This window comes from Chiloscyllium punctatum, chromosome 21 (genome assembly GCF_047496795.1).
Source record: "Chiloscyllium punctatum isolate Juve2018m chromosome 21, sChiPun1.3, whole genome shotgun sequence".
NCBI lineage: Eukaryota > Metazoa > Chordata > Chondrichthyes > Orectolobiformes > Hemiscylliidae > Chiloscyllium > Chiloscyllium punctatum.
In genome coordinates, this window is record NC_092759.1 from 4,769,113 (window position 1) to 4,793,974 (window position 24,862).

The 24,862-nt window shown below is 53.7% G+C and overlaps 1 protein-coding gene across 2 annotated transcripts in view; it reads right to left on the bottom strand.

The window, feature by feature from the left end:
* The window catches only part of LOC140492369 (fibroblast growth factor 11-like), an 80,026-nt gene that overhangs the window by 12,140 nt on the left and 43,024 nt on the right, over positions 1-24,862 (bottom strand). For both annotated transcript variants that reach the window (XM_072591287.1, XM_072591288.1), the window contains exons 2-3: positions 11,189-11,299; positions 3,970-4,073 (exon numbers count right to left, since the gene is read on the bottom strand). In XM_072591287.1, coding sequence (XP_072447388.1) covers positions 3,970-4,073; positions 11,189-11,299 — 215 coding nt within the window. The remainder of the gene's footprint in view (positions 1-3,969; positions 4,074-11,188; positions 11,300-24,862) is intronic.

Consider the following 24,862-nt stretch of genomic DNA (forward strand, 5'->3'; position numbering starts at 1 on the left):
GGCATCCGCTTTTCCGAAGGAACTGGAGACACTTTCCCTTGACAAATGATTAGATTAGATAACTTACAGTGTGGAAACAGGCTCTTTGACCCAACGAGTCCACACCAACCCTCCGAAGGGCAACCCACCCAGACCCGTTCATTTACCCCTTCACCTGACACTATGGGGTAATTTAGCACGGCCAATCCACCCTAACCTGCACATCCCTGGGCACTATGGGACAATGTAGCATGGCCAATCCACCCTAACCTGCACATCCCTGGGCACTTTGGACAATGTAGCATGGCCAATCCACCCTAACCTGCACATCCCTGGGCACTATTGGACAATGTAGCATGGCCAATCACCCTAACCTGCACATCCCTGGGCACTTTGGGTAATTTAGCACAGCCAATCCACCCTAATGTACACATCCCTGGGCACTATGGGTAATTTAGCACGGCCAATCCACCCTAACCTGCACATTCCTGGGCACTATGGGTAATTTAGCACGGCCAATCCACCTTAACCTGCACATTCCTGGGCACTATGGGTAATTTAGCACGGCCAATCCACCCTAATGTACACATCCCTGGGCACTATGGGGTAATTTAGCACGGCCAATCCACCCTAACCTGCACATTCCTGGGCACTTTGGGTAATTTAGCATGGCCAACCACCCTAACCTGCACATCTTTGGACTGTGGGAGGAAACCCATGCAGACACAGGGAGAATGTGCAAACTCCACACAGAGAGTTGCCTGAGGCAGGAACTGAACCCAGGTCTCTGGCGCTGTGAGGCAGCAGTGCTAACCACTGTGCCACCGTGCCATAACTGATGCTGAAAGACATTTACACGAGAGTAGGAGGAATTCAGCCCAGTCTGAGGAAGACATAAGGACTGCATTGCTGGTCACAGATAAACTGAGTAAGGTGCAGAAGCACTTTATGCAGAGACATTACATCGCAGATCGACTATAAATGAAGCTAGGAGTAATCCTCTTCGTTCTCACAGGAGCTGGTCTTCTCTCGGAATTGAAACGAAACAGAAGGAGGCCATTTGGCCGAACATGTTTGCTCAAGTTCCTCAAACAAACATCATTATCTAATGATGAAGGCTTTCAAAAGGGAATTGGATAATTATTTTGGTAGCTGTGCCAGTCTCATGCCTTTTTCTTATACCCTGGCACCGCTACCAAAATAATTATCCAGTGCCCTTTTGAGTGCCTCACTTGAACTGAGGCAGGTGGCCTGCAGTGATTCAAGATGGTAGCTCACCTCCATCTTCCCAAGGGGCGAATCAGGACAGGTCAGCCAGAGACACTGACCTCCCTCAAGTCAATAAAAAAAATCTCCATCTCGCCCAATCAGAGCCCACTTGCCAACCAACCAGTTACTCTCTCGCACGATATCGTTAAGAAAAACCTTTACTTTTGGTATTTTTTGTCTCTCACACACATACACATACACACTTACCCACATACACACACACAGACATACACACACACATACACACTTACCCACATACACACACACAGACACACACATACACATACACACTTACCCACATACAGACACACACATATACATACACACTTACCCACATACACACACACAGGCACACACATACACATACACACTTACCCACATACACACACATAGACACACACATACACATACACACTTACCCACATACACACACACAGGCACACACATACACATACACACTTACCCACATACACACACACAGACACACACATACACACTTACCCACATACACACACACAGACATACACACACACATACACACTTACCCACATACACACACACAGCTTTATTCAGATGTTCACATATGTATACACACACACACATACATTCTCTCTCTGTCTCACACACAGATACACTGTCTCACACATGCACACTCTCTCTGTCTCTCTCTCTCTCTCTGTCTCCCACACACACACACACATACACTGTCTCACACGTGCACACTCTCTCTCACACACATAGATACACTGTCTCACACATGCACACTCTCTCTGTCTCTCTCTCTCACACACAAACACTGTCTCACACATGCATACTCTCTCTCTGTCTCTCTCTCTCTCTCTCTCTCTCTCACACACACACAGATACACTGTCTCACACATGCACACTCTCTCTCTCTGTCTCTCTCTCTCATACACACAAACACTGTCTCACACATGCATATTCTCTCTCTCTGTCTCTCTCTCTCTCACACACACACATACACTGTCTCACACATGTACACACTCTCTCTCTCACACACACACACATACACACTCTCTCTCACACAAACACCCCACACTCTCTCTTTCTGTCTCTCTCACACAGTCTCACACATGCACACCCTCACATAGACTGCCTCACACTCATGTGTCCTGACAAATGCAAGTTGAAAAACTTTGCAGGTTGTGAGAGAGAGAAAAACAAAAGTATTCCACAGATTCCACGTTTGTAAACTGTGCCTGTGGGTGACGTGCGATTGCAAAAGATAGTGCATGCAATGTGTCTTGTTTTTTTTTGTGTGAAAAGGGGATATTTCCAGAAATGGCTTTGTGCGTTCAATCCCTCTGTGTGTTGCAGCGTTGTCATGGTTATGACACCTCAGGCACTCACCGCACAGAGTAACCAACACTCTGTTAGCTATTTGCGGTTGTTCTGTGGACCTGTCCATGCTGGTTAATTGGTCATGAGGACACCTGGGAGGCCTAAGTGATGAGGCAGCTCGGTTTAAACCAGGAGCTCCTCCCGACTCCCTCGGAGACAGAATGATACACTGTCCTCCCGATGGGAAACCAGCAGGATTCCTGCTGAATAAAGCATAAAACGAAATGACTCTGGGAGTGAATGAGCCTCTTAATGAGTGAGCATCCATCAGAAGCTTTCAGTAAGCTGAGGCTCCTTCCTTTGAAGAGTTTCAGTGCAATGTTCCCGGTACCTGACCCAGTTCTGAGAACCAGAGGGTCCAGCAGTCACCAGTGACTGGGGGAAGCTACAAGTGAGAGACTGAGCTATCAGTGTGTCCTACAGCAACAGACAGAATGAGGACAGGTGATCCTCAGATTCCAGAAACACACACACACAACCGAGCAGTGAGAACCTGTACTGACTACAGTCAGAGCACAGTCTGTATACACACACACACACACACACACACACAAAACCGAGCAGTGAGAACCTGTACTGACTACAGTCAGAGCACAGTCTGTATATACACACACACACACACACACACACACACAACCGAGCAGTGAGAACCTGTACTGACTACAGTCAGAGCATAGTCTGTACACACACACACACACACACACAACCGAGCAGTGAGAACCTGTACTGTCTACAGTGAGAGCACAGTCTGTACACACACACACACACACAACCGAGCAGTGAGAACCTGTACTGTCTACAGTGAGAGCACAGTCTGTACACACAGACACACACACACACAGACACACACACACACACACAACCGAGCAGTGAGAACCTGTACTGTCTACAGTGAGAGCACAGTCTGTATACACACACACGCAGACACACACACACACACACGCAGACACACACACACACAACCGAGCAGTGAGAACCTGTACTGTCTACAGTGAGAGCACAGTCTGTATACACACACACACACACACACACACAGACACACACACACACACACACACACAACCGAGCAGTGAGAACCTGTACTGTCTACAGTGAGAGCACAGTCTGTATACACACAGACACACACACACACAACCGAGCAGTGAGAACCTGTACTGTCTACAGTCAGAGCACAGTCTGTACACACACACACACAACCGAGCTCTATGGGTTGTTGGCTCAGGAAGGTTGGATCCTGTCTGTGTGGGGTTTTCTGGATGCTGATGTGTGTGTGTGTGTGTGTGTGTGTGTGCGTTTCAAACTGCAGCACCTCCCCCCCCCTCCCCGAGTCACCTTCCCGCTCTGCTCCCAGTCACTCACCGATGTGTACATGTAGCCATCGCAGTTCATGGCTACGTAGAGACCAGTCTTCACCCCCTGAATTGCCACCACTCTCAGACCAACGGGAATTAGGTTGAAGAGAGCTGAGGAAAGGAAGACGCAGTTGAGCCGTACTGAGCCTCGGTAAAGTCTCGTCGTGGGTATATGTTTGTGAAGGGAGGGTAGGAGATCTCCAAAACATCCCCCTTGCCCTTCAAGCACATTCCCTTCTTTCTGTAGGAAACATCTCCCACCCCACCACCTCCCCCCCCCTCACTCACTCACCACAAACAGATTTTTGCCAAACAGGTTTCCCAGGAACGTTGGTTCCCTTCAGATGTAGCCCTGCATTCCTGTTACACCTTTCACAGCCTCAGGACTTGCCAAAGCAGGTTTTGCCCGATGAAGCACTGTATTTTCTTTGGGGTCGCTACATAGGAAGGGTTGCAAGTGAAGCTTGCACAGCAAGATCTCACAAGCAGCGACAAGATAAATCACCTAATGAGACCCTGCACTGACCCCCTCCTGCTGAAGAGAAGACTCATAGAAGGGGGTCAAATTGTAGGGGTCAGACGGACAAGTTGTGGCCACTGGTTTACACAGAGAGTACACTCAAGGTGTTGTTGCCGGTGGGGGGGGGGGTCATATGGGGAGGACAGGTTTTCAGGGCAGCCACTCAGAGCGTGAACTTCCAGCTTGTAGGCCTGACACCAGAAGGAACTCAGACCTGGGTCGCATTAGGGGACTCCTGGGGACGATGGAAATGATTGGAGGATGTCTCCAAACATCCCTGACACGGTCAAACAGACCTTCTTACGGACACATGGGGAGAGGTTTCACGGGAAATAGGCAGAGCCAGCTGGAAGCAATGCACAGACCACAAACGGGTCAGCTTCCCAAGTCTGTGTCTCCGGAATCCATCGGACCAGAATGGAAGTAAATCATCCCCCATTCTGGAGGGACTGAAACTCACAGCTCACAGCTCCTGCTGCGACTTAGTTTTACCCCACTGTTACAATTTATTCACAGGTTGTGGGCATTGATCGCTCGGCCAGCGCTCACTGGCTGTCCCGAATTGGCCAGTCACATCGCTGTGGGTCTGGAGTCACACAGAGGCCAGACCAAGTAAAGGGGGCAGATTTCCTTCCCTTCCCTAAGGGGTGTGTTAGTGAACCAGATGGGCTTTTTACAACAACCGATGTGGTCAGTGCTTGGTTGAACTCACGTTCTGAGTTCTGGCACGTTGGGATCCCGTGTCCCCAGAGCACTAGCCCCCCGGGGGGGGGTTCGGGATAACCGGCTGTGACAGGACCACTACGCCACACGTTCGGCTGCTGGCTTACTGTCTGAAACATCCCTTTGTAATTGAGAGAGGGAGAGGGACATCACTGTCTCACATCATAATCTCCCACACACACCCCTCACCCACCTCCCACCCCCTCAGACACTCCCCCCTCACCCACCTCCCACCCGCTCAGACACTCCCCCCTCACCCACCTCACACCCCCTCACACACTCCCCCCTCACCCACCTCACACCCCCTCAGACACTCCCCCCTCACCCACCTCACACCCCCTCCCACACTCCCCCCTCACCCACCTCACACCCCCTCAGACACTCCCCCCTCACCCACCTCACACCCCCTCAGACACTGCCCCCCTCACCCACTTCACACCCCCTCACACACTCCCCCCACCCACCTCCCACCCCCTCAGACACTGCCCCCCTCACCCACCTCCCACCCCCTCAGACACTCCCCCCTCACCCACCTCCCACCCCCTCAGACACTCCCCCCTCACCCACCTCACACCCCCTCAGACACTGCCCCCCTCACCCACCTCACACCCCCTCACACACTCCCCCCTCACCCACCTCACACCCCCTCACACACTCCCCCCCACCCACCTCACACCCCCTCAGACACTCCACCCTCACCCACCTCACACCCCCTCAGACACGTCCACCTCACCCACCTCACACCCCCTCAGACACTCCCACCTCACCCACCTCCCACCCCCTCAGACACTCCCCCCTCACCCACCTCCCACCCCCTCAGACACTCCCCACTCACCCACCTCCCACCCCCTCACACACTCCCCCCCACCCACCTCACACCCCCTCAGACACTCCACCCTCACCCACCTCCCACCCCCACACACACTCCCCCCTCACCCACCTCCCACCCCCTCAGACACGTCCCCCTCACCCACCTCACACCCCCTCAGACACTCCCCCCTCACCCACCTCCCACCCCCTCAGACACGTCCCCCTCACCCACCTCCCACCCCCTCAGACACTCCCCCCTCACCCACCTCCCACCCCCTCACACACTCCCCCCTCACCCACCTCCCACCCCCTCAGACACGTCCCCCACACCCACCTCACACCCCCTCACACACTCCCCCCCCACCCACCTCACACCCCCTCAGACACTCCACCCTCACCCACCTCCCACCCCCTCAGACACTCCCCCCTCACCCACCTTCCACCCCCTCAGACACGTCCCCCTCACCCACCTCACACCCCCTCAGACACTCCCCCCTCACCCACCTCCCACCCCCTCAGACACTCCCCCCCACCCACCTCACACCCCCTCAGACACTCCCCCCTCACCCACCTCACACCCCCTCAGACACTCCCCCCTCACCCACCTCCCACCCCCTCAGACACTCCCCCCTCACCCACCTCCCACCCCCTCAGACACTCCCCCCTCACCCACCTCCCACCCCCTCAGACACTCCCCCCCACCCACCTCACACCCCCTCAGACACTCCCCCCTCACCCACCTCCCACCCCCTCAGACACTCCCCCCTCACCCACCTCACACCCCCTCAGACACTCTCCCCTCACCCACCTCCCATCCCCTCACTTTCTCTTCACCCACCTCCCACGCCCTCAGACACTCCCCCTCACCCACCTCCCACCCCCTCAGACACTCCCCCCTCACACCCCCTCAGAAACTCTCCCCTCACCCACCTCCCACCCCCTCAGACACTCCCCCCTCACCCACCTCACACCCCCTCAGACACTCCCCCCTCACCCACCTCCCACCCCCTCAGACACTCCCCCCTCATCCACCTCACACCCCCTCAGACACTCCCCCCTCACCCACCTCCCACCCCCTCAGACACTCCCCCCTCACCCACCTCACACCCCCTCACACACTCCCCCCTCACCCACCTCACACCCCCTCAGACACTCCCCCCTCACCCACCTCCCACCCCCTCAGACACTCCCCACTCACCCACCTCCCACCCCCTCACACACTCCCCCCCACCCACCTCACACCCCCTCAGACACTCCACCCTCACCCACCTCCCACCCCCACACACACTCCCCCCTCACCCACCTCCCACCCCCTCAGACACGTCCCCCTCACCCACCTCACACCCCCTCAGACACTCCCCCCTCACCCACCTCCCACCCCCTCAGACACGTCCCCCTCACCCACCTCCCACCCCCTCACACACTCCCCCCTCACCCACCTCCCACCCCCTCAGACACGTCCCCCTCACCCACCTCCCACCCCCTCACACACTCCCCCCTCACCCACCTCCCACCCCCTCAGACACGTCCCCCACACCCACCTCACACCCCCTCACACACTCCCCCCCACCCACCTCACACCCCATCAGACACTCCACCCTCACCCACCTCCCACCCCCTCAGACACTCCCCCCTCACCCACCTTCCACCCCCTCAGACACGTCCCCCTCACCCACCTCACACCCCCTCAGACACTCCCCCCTCACCCACCTCCCACCCCCTCAGACACTCCCCCCTCACCCACCTCCCACCCCCTCAGACACTCCCCCCTCACCCACCTTCCACCCCCTCAGACACGTCCCCCTCACCCACCTCACACCCCCTCAGACACTCCCCCCTCACCCACCTCCCACCCCCTCAGACACTCCCCCCCACCCACCTCACACCCCCTCAGACACTCCCCCCTCACCCACCTCACACCCCCTCAGACACTCCCCCCTCACCCACCTCCCACCCCCTCAGACACTCCCCCCTCACCCACCTCCCACCCCCTCAGACACTCCCCCCTCACCCACCTCCCACCCCCTCAGACACTCCCCCCCACCCACCTCACACCCCCTCAGACACTCCCCCCTCACCCACCTCCCACCCCCTCAGACACTCCCCCCTCACCCACCTCCCACCCCCTCAGACACTCCCCCCTCACCCACCTCCCACCCCCTCAGACACTCCCCCCTCACCCACCTCACACCCCCTCAGACACTCTCCCCTCACCCACCTCCCATCCCCTCACTTTCTCTTCACCCACCTCCCACGCCCTCAGACACTCCCCCCTCACCCACCTCCCACCCCCTCAGACACTCCCCCCTCACACCCCCTCAGACACTCTCCCCTCACCCACCTCCCACCCCCTCAGACACTCCCCCCTCACCCACCTCACACCCCCTCAGACACTCCCCCCTCACCCACCTCCCACCCCCTCAGACACTCCCCCCTCATCCACCTCACACCCCCTCAGACACTCCCCCCTCACCCACCTCCCACCCCCTCAGACACTCCCCCCTCACCCACCTCACACCCCCTCACACACTCCCCCCTCACCCACCTCACACCCCCTCAGACACTCCCCCCTCACCCACCTCCCACCCCCTCAGACACTCCCCCCTCATCCACCTCACACCCCCTCAGACACTCCCCCCTCACCCACCTCCCACCCCCTCAGACACTCCCCCCTCACCCACCTCACACCCCCTCACACACTTCCCCCTCATCCACCTCACACCCCATCAGACACTCCCCCCTCATCCACCTCCCACCCCCAGACACTCCCCCCTCACCCACCTCACACCCCCTCAGACACTCCCCCCTCACCCACCGCCCACCCCCTCAGACACTCCCCCCACTAACCTCCCACCCCCTCAGACACTCCCCCCTCACCCACCTCACACCCCCTCAGACACTCCCCCCTCACCCACCTCCCACCCCCTCACACACTCCCCCTCACTCACATCCCACCCGCTCGGACACCTGCCCCTCACCCACCTCCCACCCCTCAGACACTCCCCCCTCACCCACCTCCCACCCCCTCAGACATTGCCCCCTCACCCACCTCCCACCCCCTCAGACATTGCCCCCTCACCCACCTCCCACCCCCTCACACCTTCCCCCCTCACCCACCTCCCACCCCCTCAGACACTCCCCCCTCACCCACCTCACACCCCCTCAGACACTCCCCCCTCACCCACCTCCCACCCCCTCACACACTCCCCCCTCACCCACCTCCCACCCCCTCACACACTCCCCCCTCACCCACCTCCCACCCCCTCACACACTCTCCCCTCACCCACCTCACATCCCCTCAGACCCTCCCCCTCTCACCCACCTCCCACCCCCTCACACATTCCACCCTCACCCACCTCCCACCCCCTCAGACACTCCCTCACCCACATTTCCCTCCTCACCCACATCCCCCTCCTCACCCACATCCCCCTCCTCACCCACTCCTCCCTCCTCACACACTCCTCCCTCCTCACCCACATCCCCCTCCTCACCCACATCCCCCTCCTCACCCACATCCCCCTCCTCACACACCCCTCCCTCCTCACCCACATCCCCCTCCTCACACACTCCCCCCTCCTCACCCACATCCCCCTCCTCACACACCCCTCCCTCCTCACCCACATCCCCCTCCTCACCCACTCCCCCCTCCTCACCCACATCCCCCTCCTCACCCACATCCCCCTCCTCACCCACTCCTCCCTCCTCACCCACATCCCCCTCCTCACCCACATCCCCCTCCTCACCCACATCCCCCTCCTCACACACTCCTCCCTCCTCACACACATCCCCCTCCTCACCCACATCCCCCTCCTCACCCACATCTCCCTCCTCACACACATCCCCCTCCTCACCCACATCCCCCTCCTCACCCACATCCCCCTCCTCACCCACATCCCCCTCCTCACACACTCCTCCCTCCTCACACACATCCCTCTCCTCACCCACATCCCCCTCCTCACCCACATCCCCCTCCTCACCCACTCCTCCCTCCTCACCCACATCCCCCTCCTCACACACTCCCCCCTCACCCACCTCACACCCCCTCAGACACTCCCCCCTCACCCACCTCCCACCCCCTCAGACACACCCCCCTCACCCACCTCCCACCCCCTCAGACACTCCCCCCTCACCCACCTCCCACCCCCTCAGACACTCCCCCCTCACCCACCTCCCACCCCCTCAGACACTTCCCCCTCATCCACCTCACACCCCATCAGACACTCCCCCCTCATCCACCTCCCACCCCCAGACACTCCCCCCTCACCCACCTCACACCCCCTCAGACACTCCCCCCTCACCCACCGCCCACCCCCTCAGACACTCCCCCCACTAACCTCCCACCCCCTCAGACACTCCCCCCTCACCCACCTCACACCCCCTCAGACACTCCCCCCTCACCCACCTCCCACCCCCTCACACACTCCCCCTCACTCACATCCCACCCGCTCGGACACCTGCCCCTCACCCACCTCCCACCCCTCAGACACTCCCCGCTCACCCACCTCCCACCCCCTCAGACATTGCCCCCTCACCCACCTCCCACCCCCTCAGACATTGCCCCCTCACCCACCTCCCACCCCCTCACACCTTCCCCCCTCACCCACCTCCCACCCCCTCAGACACTCCCCCCTCACCCACCTCACACCCCCTCAGACACTCCCTCCTCACCCACATCCCCCTCCTCACCCACTCCTCCCTCCTCACCCACATCCCCCTCCTCACCCACATCCCCCTCCTCACCCACATCCCCCTCCTCACCCACTCCTCCCTCCTCACCCACATCCCCCTCCTCACCCACTCCTCCCTCCTCACCCACATCCCCCTCCTCACACACCCCTCCCTCCTCACCCACATCCCCCTCCTCACCCACTCCTCCCTCCTCACCCACTCCTCCCTCCTCACCCACATCCCCCTCCTCACCCACATCCCCCTCCTCACCCACATCCCCCTCCTCACCCACTCCTCCCTCCCCACCCACTCCTCCCTCCTCATCCACATCTCCTTCCTCACCCACTGCCACCCTGTCTGCCTCTTCCTTCACCATCACCCGCTGCGTCATCCCCAGCAGCTGCCTCCCCATCCCCACGCTGCCCCTCCCCACTACCACCCCCCCCACAACCTCGCCTTCACCCACTCCAACTGTAGGCCCGTGTCCCAGATGGCATTGACTCACCGTAGGTACTGATCTCATCCTTGGTGCCATCCAGCCTCCCCTCGGGCACCAACTGTAGGTAGTATCCAAGTTGGCAGTAAAGACGGGTTATGATGCCCCTCAGCTGGGGATCTAGAGAGCAATGGGATAAAGAAGGTCAATACAGTACAATCTCAGAATAGTTCACCAGCTGCTTGAAGTGCCTGTCAAAGTTGCAGCGACAGAAACACAGCTGCACAGTAAGATCCCAGGAAGATCGATAACGAGGTGATCCACATTTTAAAAACAAAGTCGGTGTTGGTTGTGAGACAAGAATCATCGGGGGGTTCAGGGTCTGGGGTGGGCCTCCTCGGGGGGACACCGGGGATGTTGGTTTTGAGATGCCAACTGTTTCAGCTCCCAGCATGCCTTGCGTGTTCCTTGGGGTACTCACTGCTACGCCACCATCTTCATTGCGTAGAGGTACATTGTAGGACCCAGCACAAATGTCAGCTTGGACCGCGGATAATCCGATAACAGATCGACCCTTAGGTAGGTTGGGGGGCGTTCTGAGTCCGCCTACCAACGGCCTGGTGACGCCAGCTCAGGCTGTGTGAACCACCAAGCAATGACCATCCGAACAAAGAGATCCCCAACTATTCACCCCTAATGTGTTAAAAACCCATCTGGTTCACTAACGCCCTTAAGAGAGGGGAAATCTGCGCTCTGTACCCCGTCTGGCCTACATGTGACACCAAGACCCACAGCAATGGCGTTAATTCTTAATAGCCAAGTAAGCCGGTCATTTCAAAGGCTATTAGGCTCAGGGACGTCCTGTGAAATTATAACAAAGACGCCAAGTCCTCTGTCAGATGATCGTGGGTTCACATCCAACCTTGGAGTTAGAATCATGGAGTCAGTCCAATGCAGAAAGAGACCACTCAGCCTTTTAACCCTCTGAAAAGCATCCTGCCTACACTCAGCTCCCCCTTCCTCCTCAACCCGATCTCCGTAATCCCGCACAGCTAATCCACCTATCCTGCAAATCCCTGGACACGCCGTGGCAATTTAGCACGGCCAACCTGCGCATCTTTCACCAAGGTGAATTGCAACGCGAGTTTGTGGCAGTACTGGGGGCTGTGGGGTGGGCCGGGCCGGGGGGTGGGGAGGAGGGGTGGGTTGATCCGATTTTTACCACTCAATCCAAATCGCTCGCACCAGGACAATTTGGTGATGATCACATTATCCATCTGCGGGAATTTGCTCTGCGCAGTTCAGTTGCTGGCTGTCCTAATGCGAATGGCAGCCGGAGATCAACGGCAGTGAGGCAAGTTGACATGGCCAGAGGTCTGGAAGGGTGCTACAGAAATGCAAGTTCTCTGTCTTTTCTTGTGTTGAGCTCCCCTGTTGGGGGTGGGATGGGAGCCTGGATGAGGAGGTAAAGGGTTAAACAAGACCTGCTCACCAAATTACTCTGAGTTTTCATTAATTAATGGGCTTAGTGTTGCCAGGACAGTAAAGTGACTTCAAGTAGATCAGTCAGCTTTTACTGGGAGAGATTAATGGGGAAGTCTGACAGGCTACGTCCAAGCAGGTCAATGGACAATAAAATATGAAATATGGCGCTATTCTTTATCTTTTCCAAAGAGCTGATTGACGCAGTTAATTTGTATCCTTTAATCTTTCTTCAGTATTGTAAGCAACTTGCAAAGGGGCGGGTGGTAGAGGGTGAATAACTGCTGTTCCTTCTTGATTCTAATCTCCAGCATCTGCAGACTCTAACCTGAATAAATCCCGTGACAATCCCTGGGCCTTGCAGTCCGTGAGGTAATCTCCACTATCGGGGCTTTTAGCCCCCTCCCCTCTCTCTCGTGTGGACTGCTTGGTGTCAAGGGGCAAAAGACAGGCCTGATAGACGCGTCTCACCCCAGGGCAGGGAGTTAGTTCCACCGGGTGGTACAAAGTTCCAGGGCATCATCAAAATAACAACAACCTGCATTGACATAGCACCGTGCTAAATGCCTCATGGGCTCTTCGCAGGAGAGTTAACCGGACAAAGTTTGACACCCAACAGCCATTTGAAGTGAGGAAGGGTGGACTTTGGGATGGACCTCAGAGCACGGTTACATGGCAGCTGAAGGCTGGGAGACTGCGTTATATCCACCTCCACCTCCGCAGGTTGTCTGTGCCTCCAGGCCCAAATCCAGGCCTACCATTCAGCCTGGGGCCTAAGCTGAAAGAACCAGGCCTTGTATCGGCTCATTTGGGTGCCTGAGCCCGAATCCAGCCGTACCACTTCCTTAGGGGGACTTTAGCCCTACATCCTCCCACCTGGATCTGTAGAACCAAATCCCGGCCTACTGCTCATTCAGGGCCCAATCCCAGCTCTGCCACTCACTCTGAGGCCTCAAATCCAGTGGTGTGCCTGGGTCTCATAGCCCAAACCAGCCCTCACTTGATTAGATTAGATTCCCCACAGTATGGAAACAGGCCCTTCGGCCCAACAAGTCCACACCGACCCTCCGAAAAGTAACCATTCCCCTAACCTATATTTACCTCTGACTAATGCACCTAACACCACAGGCAATTTCGCATGGCTAATTCACCTAACCTGCACATCTTTGGACTGTGGGAGGAAACCCACACAGACACAAGGAGAATGTGCAAATACCACACAGTCGCCCGAGGGGTGAATCGTACCCAAGTCCCTGGTGCTGTGAGGCAGCAGTGCTAACCACTGAGCCACCGTTTGGTTCCTAGGCCCAGAGCTCACTCATTCCTGGATCTGGGCTTTGATCTATCCCTCACCTACATGTAGAATCTTAGAACCGCTACAGTGTGGAAGCAGGCCATTCAGCCCATTGAGTCTACACCAACCTCCAAAGACCATCCCACTCAGACCCAACCCCTACCCTATCCCTGTAATCCTGCATTTCCCATCCCTGGGCAATTTACTGTGGCCGGTCCACCCTAACCTGCACGTCTTTGGAGTGTGGGAGGAAACCGGAGCATCCGAGGAAACCCACCCAGACACGGGGAGAATGTGCAAACTCCACACAGAGAGTCGGCTGAGGTTGAATCGAACCCGGGTCCCTGGTGCTGTGAGGCAGCAGTGTTAACCACTGGGCCACCGTACCACTCAATGGCATGTAGGTTATAGGTTCAAAACCAGCCTATTCATCTATGACCTGGGACCAAACCAAACCGTGTCCCTGAAAGGTCTGAGTTGGATAAATCACCTGGACCAGATGGGCTATGTCCCAGGAGATAGCTGAGAGGCACTGGTGATGATTTTCCAGGAATCAACGGAGTCAGAGAGGATCCCAGAAGACTGAAAAATGGTAAATGTAACATCTCTGTTTAAGAAAGGAGGAAGGCAAAAAACCAGGAGACCAAAGGCCGGTTAGCCTGACCTTCGATGTTGATAAGAGTTTAGAGTCCATTATTAAGGATAAGACTGTGGAGTACCTGAAAGTGCATGGTAGCGTCATTATTGTAACGAGGTCAGCCAACTGGAACGGGTGGAATATGAGATCCCTGATTGGGGCTGTTAGTCTGGTCCAATCAGGGAGCCCTGGCAGATACAAAAAAAAACGTCATGGAGTCATAGAGATGTACAGCATGGAAACAGATCTTTAGAGATACTGGCACTCTTGAGAGACGGTACTAAAGCCAAGGACTGCTCATGTGTCAATAAAGGGTGACTTGATGACAGGGCCGCGGCCTCTGGAGAATGACAAATGGGCAAGTTAGACAAAGGGGAGCCGGTGGATGTAATCGCTTTGGGTTTCCGAAAGGCCTTTGACAAGGTGCTGAATAAGATGAGCCCATGGTGTTAGGGACAAGGTCCTTACATCGTCAGGTGATTGTCTGATGAACAACAGGCAGAGAATCGGGAGAAAGGGGTCTCTTTCAGGATGGCAGCTGGTGACTCGTGGAGTTGCGCAGGGGTCTGTGTTGGGACCGTCACTATCGACAGGATGCGTTAACGATCTGGATGAAGGAACTGAGGGCTTTGTTATTACGTTTACAGATGAGGCATTGATAGGTGGAGGGGCAGGTCGGAGGTCGGCTGAAGAAGGACAGGTTAGGAGAGTGGGCAAAGAAGTGGCAGATGGAATACAACGTGGGAAAGTGTGAGGTCGGAAGAATAGAGGCGGGGTCTGCTTTATAAAGGGGAAAAGGCTTCGGAAATCTGAAGCACAAAGGGGGTTTGGCGGACTCGTTTGGAATTCTCTTAAGGTTAACTTCGAGGTTCACTCAGCAGTTAGTACAAATGCAGTGTTAGCATTCATTTCAAGAGGGCTAGAATACAAAAGACGTACTGCTGAGGCTGTCTAAGGAATTTGAAATATTGTGAGCAGTTTTGGGCCTGACGTCGAAGGAAGGATGTATTGGCATTGGATGGGGTTTACAAGAATGATCTCGGGGATGAAGGTCTTGTCAAATGAGGAGCAGTTGAGGAGCTTAGAAGGATGGGGGCGGGGGGTGGTGAGGGGTATCTGATTGAAACTTGCAGAATAGTGAGAGACCTGGATAGAGAGGAAGGTGTAGGAGAAAACTAGGGCCCCAGGGCATAGCCTCAGGGACGGCCTTTCAGAACTGAGATGAGGAGAAATTTCTTTAGCCCAGAGGCTGGTTAATCTGTGGAGCTCAGTGCCTCAGAGGGCAGTGGAGACCAAGTCATTGAGTGTACTTAAGACAGACATAGACAGGTCTTGGTGATTAAAGGGGTCAAGGGTTACAGGGAGAAGGCAGCAGAGCGAGGTTGAGAAACCTGTCAGCCACGATCGAATGGTGGAAGAGACTCAGTGGGCCGAATGGCCTGACCCTGCTCCCATATCCTCTGGCCCTCAATCATCCATATGCCCTCGTCCAGAACTAGCCCAGTTGGAGGTGCCGAATGGCAGTCAGACTTTTTGGTGCCTCTCACTGTGGCTGCGATGTACTGTTGCCTTATCTGCAAAGAGCTAGGGTCTAATTAGGCAGGAATTGGGTGTGTGAGTGTGTCGGTGGGGGGGGACCACATTCATGACTGCACTAGAGAGTCAGGGAACATAACACTGGCTCAAGTTAGCCTGCTGACCAAGCAGCATGGCAATATGAATTAAAGACAAGGAGCTGCAAACCTCAACATACAATTTAACATCCATGTGTCTGGCAACAACCAGAAGATGTAACTACGGCACTCAGATAGTTTTCGAAAAACTACCTCCCTGACCCTGGTGTCCAGACAGTTTCCTGCCACTTACCTGGACGTCGGTGGCTGAGGGGTAACCTTATAGAGGGTTATAAAATCCTGAAGGGCATAGATAGGATAAGTCTCTTCCCTGGGGTGGGGGAGTCCAGAACTACAGGGTGTAGGTTTAGGGTGAGAGGGGAAAGATATAAAAGAGACCCAAGGGGCAACTTTTTCACACAGAGGGCGGTACGTGTATGGAATGAGCTGCCAGAGGAAGTGGTGGGGGCTGGTACAATTACAGCATTTAAAAGGTGGATGGGGATATGAAGAGGAAGGGTTTGGAGGGATATGGGCCAGGTGTTGGCAGGTGGGACCAGATTGGGTTGGGATACCTGGTCGGCATGGACGGGTTGGACCGAAGGGTCTGTACATCTCCGTGACTCTACTTTGCAAACAGCCTCCAGAGTAGTTGCAAGCCACACCCTACCCCACCACCCCCAAACCCAGCCCCAGCCCCAAACCCGTCTGAGAATCTATCGCCCATGGGTCCAGACATTTCCAGGACAAGGTTGCAGGGAGCATTAGCTAATGGCTGTGCTTCAGTGAGCAGAATTAGTTCAGGCGTTTTCTTGGCAAGTTTGCTGGGTTAAAACTTCCAAGATGCGGGTGAGAAGGACTCTGCAAGGTCAATGAGCTGAGTTTATTTTGGCCAACGTGCAAATGGACTCGTAGATGTGTCAAAGCCAGTCCTGTACTTGCCTGATATCACTGTCATTTCCATCGTTTTTCAGTAAGTGTCTGCGTTTATGAAAGGTTCAGCATCCATATTAAATGATGCTTTTAAAAGAGCTCTGTCAGACTTTTATGAGTGACCGATTACCTCTTAAATGATGGGATTCAATTAGCTGTGTTTTAATTAGGGACCATGACATAACACAGTGCAGGCACTAACACAGCAGATCAATACTGCAGACTGGGGTGGGGTGGGGGGAGAGACATTTCTATCATACTCCTGGTCTGCTTTGGAGGTAGTGGAAAGATTCTGGGGGAAACAGAGGGTCAGTTACTCACTGCAAACGGTTATCTGGAGAAAACTGAGATATAGACTAAAGCTCCCTCTATACTGTCTCCCATCAAACACTCCCAGGACAGGGACAGCACAGGGTTAGAAACAGAGTAAAGCTCTCTCTATGCTGTCCCCCCATCAAACACTCCCAGGGACAGGGACAGCCTGGGGTTAGATACAGAATAAAGCTCCCTCTACACTGTCCCCCCATCAAACACTCCCAGGGACAGGGACAGCACGGGGTTAGATACAGAGTAAAGCTCCCTCTACACTGTCCCCCCATCAAACACTCCCAGGACAGGGACAGCACGGGGTTAGATACAGAGTAAAGCTCCCTCTACACTGTCCCCCATCAAACACTCCCAGGACATGGACAGGATGGGGTTAGATACAGAATAAAGCTACCTCTGCACTGTGCCCCATCAAACACTCCCAGGACAGGGACAGCACGGGGTTAGATACAGAGTAAAGCTCCCTCTACACTGTCCCCCATCAAACACTCCCAGGACAGGGACAGCACCGGGTTAGATACAGAGTAAAGCTAACTCTGCACTGTGCCCCATCCAACACTCCCAGTGGTGTTCCTGTCCTCGGAGTGTTGGATGAGAGTAGAGAGAGCTTTACTGTGTATCTAATCCCAAGCTGTTCCTGTCCCGGCAGTGTTTGATGGGTACAGTGCAGATGTGACTGAAAACGAGGACCCTTTTTCCCTCACGGTTGGAGATGGGAAGATTTCCAAGCCATGACTGGAAGGAGATCTGGGACAATCCTCCCAGCATCCCGCGGCCAAGATTCATCCCTGGTAGACCTTTTCAGAAAGATCTGAAGGAATTTAGAGAGAGGGGACAGAAAAGATTGACGGGAATGATTCCAGAGCTGAGGAGCTTCGGTGATGTGGATAGATTGGAGAAGGTGGGATGGGTTTCCTTTAGGAAGGGAAGGTGGGGAGGGAGATCTGACTGAGAGGTTCAAAACCCTGAGGGGGGCCAGGCAGACGTGAAGGATCGAGTAACAGATTCATGAAGGTTGGAAAAGAAGTGTGGAGGTAGGTTCTCACCAAGCGAGTCGTTAGGACCTGGGATACACTCTCTTTTAGTCGAGGCTCTCCAGACGGAGTTGGATTTGTCTTGGAGACGGCAGAATACACGGGGTCTACAAGCACTGGCACTCAGAGAACTGGCGCAGACGTGACGGGTTGAATGGCCAGCGTCTGCGCTGGAAGAATTTCTACAACCGGGGACACTTTTCATTGGAATGTCTGGAGGTGGTGTGCGGCGCTACATAAATGCGTCCCTTCCTTTCTTTTGTGTGAATGAAAGATAGGGGGGATATCAACCGTAACCCTCAGGAGCTGTACATCACAGAGGCAGTGGCATGGCCTCAGGGAGACCCGTTACAGCATCATCCTTACAATCAGCTTAAAAGTGTCTTAAAGGAAGTGGATGATGTGACAGCGTTTCAGAGATTCACGGTGAGGGCTATCGATTGCCTTAATGACCGCCAACACTTTACAGCAAATTGGCAGCCTATTAATATGCAGCTAATTGAATTCACATGCTTCAGAGCCAATTGTCGATGGAACGTTCATCATTCCAATTTAAAAAAAAAGCTTTTTAAAAAAAAAACCCACAACTCTCCAAAGATAATGAAAGTTGAATCGGTGGGACACTCTGACCGGCACTTTCTTGCTGATTTCGCATCGACTTAACTTTGGGTGATGGCATGGCTATTGTGTGGCAGGGAGGGGGGTCCCAGGATTTTGACCGGGCGACACTGAATAGGTGTTTCCAAGTCAGGAGGGTGAGTGGCTTGGAGGGGAACTTGCAGGGAATGGGGTATTCTGCTACCCTTGCCCTTTTACGTGGCAGAGTGACGTTGGAAGGTGTTGTCTAAAGGAGTAATTAAATTCATGGGTAAGATGGTCAACCCCTCGACCTTGACCATTCTAGACCATGCTCTACCTCAATGCTATTGCCTCTCCATGTATCCAGATACCTTTGGTATCTACAAGAGAATACTTACAGTGTGAAAACAGGTCATTTGGCTGATCCTCGGAAGAACATCCCACCCAGACCCATATCCCTACCCTATTCCTGTAACCTTACATTTCCTATGGCTATCCACCCTAACCTGCACACCCCTGGGCACTATGGGTAATTTAGCACGGCCAATCCACCCTAACCTACACATCCCTCGGCACTATGGGACAATGTAGCATGGCCAATCCACCCTAACCTGCACATCCCTGGGCACTATGGGTAATTTAGCACGGCCAATTCATCCTAACCTACACATCCCTGGGCACTATGGGTAATTTAGCATGGCCAATCCACCCTAACCTGCACATCCCTGGGCACTATGGGTAATTTAGCATGGCCAATCCACCCTAACCTGCACATCCCTCGGCACTATGGGACAATGTAGCATGGCCAATCCACCCTAACCTGCACATCCCTGGGCACTATGGGTAATTTAGCACGGCCAATTCATCCTAACCTACACATCCCTGGGCACTATGGGACAATGTAGCATGGCCAATCCACCCTAACCTGCACATCCCTGGGCACTATGGGTAATTTAGCACGGCCAATTCATCCTAACCTACACATCCCTGGGCACTATGGGTAATTTAGCATGGCCAATCCACCCTAACCTGCACATCCCTGGGCACTATGGGTAATTTAGCATGGCCAATCCACCCTAACCTGCACATCCCTGGACACTATGGGTAATTTAGCACGGCCAATTCACCCTAACCTGTACATCCCTGGACACTGTGGCCAATCCAGCCTGACCTGCAGGTCTTCGGACTGTGGGAGGTAACCAGAGCACCTGGAGGGTACCCACGCAGACAACATATAAACTCCACACAGACAGTTGCCAGAGGCTGGAATCGAACCTGGGTCCCTGATGCTATGAGGCAGCAGCGCTAACTACTGAGCTACCGTGCACAGAACTAGAAAGTGATTGAAATCTGCGTTGAACATATTCAATGACTGAGTCTTCACATTCCACTGTGGGTGGTGAATGACAAAGGTTAACCAGCCTGTCATTCCTCCTCAATTCAGTCAAAACTGGCCTGCGCCTTATTCTGTGACTGTGACCCCTGTTGATAGGAACCTGTGACTATGCCATGCTTTTAAGCGGTGTGCTTTGTCCTGGTTTATTTTAGAGACAGATTGGAGGGCAGGTGCTGAGCAGTCTATGGAAAGGTAAATAGCTTGTGAAGCCTTGGGTTTTATTTTAAAACTGGAACAATAGAAGCAGCCTGGCTGGGTGTGGTCTGGCTCCCATCCCCAGAACCTGGGATTTTAGGTTTAGCCTTCAGCAGTTGTTGCTGGGGTCTCAGCAGGATTGGAAGGCAGCGAATCTCTCCCAACTGCTACATTCTCTCTCTCTCTCTCTCTCTCTTTCTCTCTCTCTCTCTCTCTCAGAACTGTCTTTTGATGTTCTTTCCTCTTGGACTGGAGAACTGCATATGAGACAGCCCGTTTTCGGCAATTTGCCTTTTCACCAATGGTGTGTTTATGGGATGTTACCATATTCCTGTTTAGTCGTAAAATAATCTATTATTCTGTTAAGTTTTCTACTAGAGTTAAGTTATTCCAAGTTCCTCTTACTTTTGTTGCGTTTTAACTATCGTGTTTGAATAAATTGTGTTTTGTTTAACAATTGAATTGCATCTGGAACACAGCACCTTTGCGGAGTTATTTCAGAGCCCTGCTTCGTAATTTTCAACGACATCACCTCTCAATCTTTGAAACCTTCCAGGAAACAGGCTGTGCCTCCTCAAACGTCCCTCATAAGACATTCCAACCAGACTGGGAATCAGTCGGGGGAACCACCGCTGTATGGCCTTCCTGAGGTCAAGTCGCCAAAACTGAACTCAAACCTCAGTAAATTATTGGCGTGTACGTTGAAGGTGGCGAATCTGGTGCTGCTTTATCTTGGATGGTGCATGTCGATTGGAGCTAGACTCACCCAGGCAAGTGGGGAGTATTCCATTGAAATCTTCACTTTCTCCTAGTATTCCTGACAGGTGCCATGCTCTGGGGAGGCAGGAGATGAATTACTCACTGCGAGATTCCTAGCCTCTGACCTGCTCCCACAGACCACAGTATTTCCAAGGGCTGGTCCACTTCAGATTCTGGCCGATGGTAAGTCCCGGAATGTGGACAGCTGTGCTGCCAAGGTATGGTGAGGTCAAGATTAGATTCCCTACAGCGTGGAAACAGGCCCTTCGGCCCAACCCGTCCACACCGACCCTCCGAAGAGTAACCCGCCCATTCCGCTCTGACTGATGCACCCAACGCTGCGGGGAAACTTAGCCTGGCTGACTCACCTGACCTGCACAACTTTAGATTGTGGGAGGGAACCCACGCAGACACGGGGGAGAATGTGCAAACTCCACACAGACAGTCGCCCGAGGCTGGAATCGAACCTGGGACCCTGGTGCTGTGAGGCAGCAGTGCTAACCACTGAGCCACTGTATCACCCCACATCCTGAGGGGAAGTCTCGGTGTTGCATCTACCTTTCTCTTCAATAAGCAGCGTTAAATCCATTGAAAGGGACCAGATACTTTGAACAATTCTAAGACACCAGCTTTTGTATTGAGTCAGCGTGATGTCCAGTTTGAGACCCCAGTATTTATTTTTCGAGTTAATTGAGCTTGGCTATAATCAACAGTAAGTAACTGAATGCATCTGTGAGAAACCAAGGAAAGCAACTCATTGAACCCTGTGGTGCAAGTTGGTGCTATTGGACTATGTTTCCCTGGCTTCTTTTCCTTTTTTCAGATCCAGTAGCCATGTTATTTCTATCTTTGTGAGCTGCGTGTTCCAAATAGCCCAGTGGTATTATCACTGAAGTATTAATCCAGAAATTCTAGCTGGGAGCCTGGGTTCAGATCCTGCCCTGGTTAGCACCAGGGACTCGGGTTCGATTCCAGCCTCAGGTGACTGTCTGTGTGGAGTTTGCACATTCTCCCCCGTGTCTGCGTGGGTTACCTCTGGGTGCTCTAGGGCTCATGCCCGAAACGTCGATTCTCCTGCTCCTCGGATGCTGCCTGACCTGCTGCGCTTTTCCAGCAACACATTTGGGCGGCACGGTGGCACAGTGGTTAGCACTGCTGCCTCACAGCGCCAGAGACCTGGGTTCAATTCCCGCCTCAGGCGACTGACTGTGTGGAGTTTGCACGTTCTCCCAGTGTCTGCGTGGGTTTCCTCCGGGTGCTCCGGTTTCCTCCCACAGTCCAAGGATGTGCAGGTTAGGGTGGATTGGCCATGCTAAATTGCCCGTAGTGTTAGGTAAGGGGTAAATGTAGGGGTATGGGTGGGTTGAGCTTCGGTGGGTCGGTGTGGACTTGTTGGGCCGAAGGGCCTGTTTCCACACTGTAAGTAATCTAATCTCCAGCATCTGCAGACCTCACTTTCTCCTCCCACAGTCCAAAGATGTGCAGGTCAGGTGGATTGGCTGTGCTAAATTCCCCATAGTGTTAGGTACACTAGTCAGAGGGAAAATGGGTCTGGGTGGGTTGCTCTTCGGCGGGTCGGTGTGGACTTGTTGGGCCGAAGGGCCTGTTTCCACACTGTAGGGAATCTATTCTATTCTAATTTAATCAATTGGGAGTATTTAAAAAGGGTAAGCTATGGAGAGATATAAATTAATAACTTCCCAATAACATTGGTTAAAGACAGATTTTCCTAATAAACAGTTGTTTTCATGTTATGTACAAAAATGCAATGGATATTTTACTTTAACCAGAGTTCATCCATCAAGTCAAGTGGGGACTTTGGATGGGGTTTGACTAAAGTTTTCATGACTGGAGACTGAGGGGTGACCTCATAGAGGTTTATAAAATCCTGACGGGTGTGGATAGGGTAAATTGCCAAAGTCTTTTCCCTGGGGTGGGGGAGTACAGAACTAGAGGGCATAGGTTTAGGGTGAGAGGGGGAAGATTTAAAAGGGACCTGAGGGGCAACATTTTCACACAGAGGGTGGTACGTGTATGGAATGAGCTGCCAGAGGAAGTGGTGGAGGCTGGTATAATGACAACATTTAAGAGGCATTTGGATGGATATATGAATAGGAAGGGGAGAGGGATAAGGGCCAAATGCTGGCAGGTGGGACTAGATTGGGTTGGGGCATCTGGTTGGCACGGATGAGTTGGACCAAAGAGTCTGTTTCCATGTTATACATCTCCATGACTCTATAACTCTGGGAAATAGTGGGATTTGATTACCTACCTCAGGGCGTCATGACAATGAGGATTCCAGAATGTTAACCACATTTATTACACTTTTCAAGTGTTATTGCTTGAGCAGATTATTATGTAATAGATTATTCTTCCATCCCCCAGCATTCCCCCCACCCCCCCCCCCCCCCCCTCCCAAAACCCGTCAGCCTCCCAGGTTACAGTGCAACAGGTTTATTTGGAAACACTAGCTTTCACAGCGTTGCTCATTCATCAGGTGATTGAGAAGGAGCAGCACTCCGAAAGCTAGTGCTTCCAAATAAACCTGTCGGACTAGAACCTGGTGTTGTGTGATTTTTAACTTTGTACACCCCAGTCCAACACCAGCATCTCCAAATCACACTTTTAGACAGCGATTACCAATCTCCCTGGCTTACACACAGAGGATTGTTCTCCCTCACCTAGACACAAAGCATTGAACTCTAATCTCGACATAGAGTATCGATCTCCCTCGCTAAGACTCAGAATAATGAACTCTCTCATCTAGACACACAGTGTCATTGTATCTTATTTAGGAACAGAGTATTGGACTCTCCTTCACCTCAACACAGAGTATCAACTTCCCTTGCTTGGCCACAGAGCATCAATCTCTCTTGGTTAAATGCAGATTTCCTTGCTCAATTAATGTGGAGATAGCTCTACGAGAGAAGGGGGAAAATTTGCCCCCTTCCTTGGAAATAAGGCAGGGACCAGTTAGGAGGTTGTTCACAGGCAGAGGGATGTTTGGCAAGTAGGAAACTTTCAAACGTGAGATGAGAGTTCAGGGCCAGGTGCTCCTTGGGAAGACTGGATGACTAGAGTTATATTGAGGCTCTGGTCAAGAAAAGGGAGAGGGTACATGTCAAGTATACTAGACCGAAGTGGGTACTGCAGATGCTGGAGATTAGAGTCAAGATTAGAGTGGTGCTGGAAAAGCACAGCAGGTCAGGCAGCATCCAAGGAGCAGGAGAATCGACGTTTTGGGCAAAAGCCCTTCATCAGGAAAGTGTGTCGATTTTCCTGCTCCTCAGATGCTGCCTGACATGTCAAATTATAAGCAGCTCAGGTCAGGTGAATCTCTTGAGGAGCATAGGGGGTGTAAGAGTACACTCACGAGGGAAGTCAGGAGGGCAGAAAGGGGACATGAGATAGCATTGGCAGATAAAGTAGAGGAGAATCCAAAGAGACTTTCCAAATATAATTAAGGGCGAACGATTAACTAGAGAGGAGTTGGG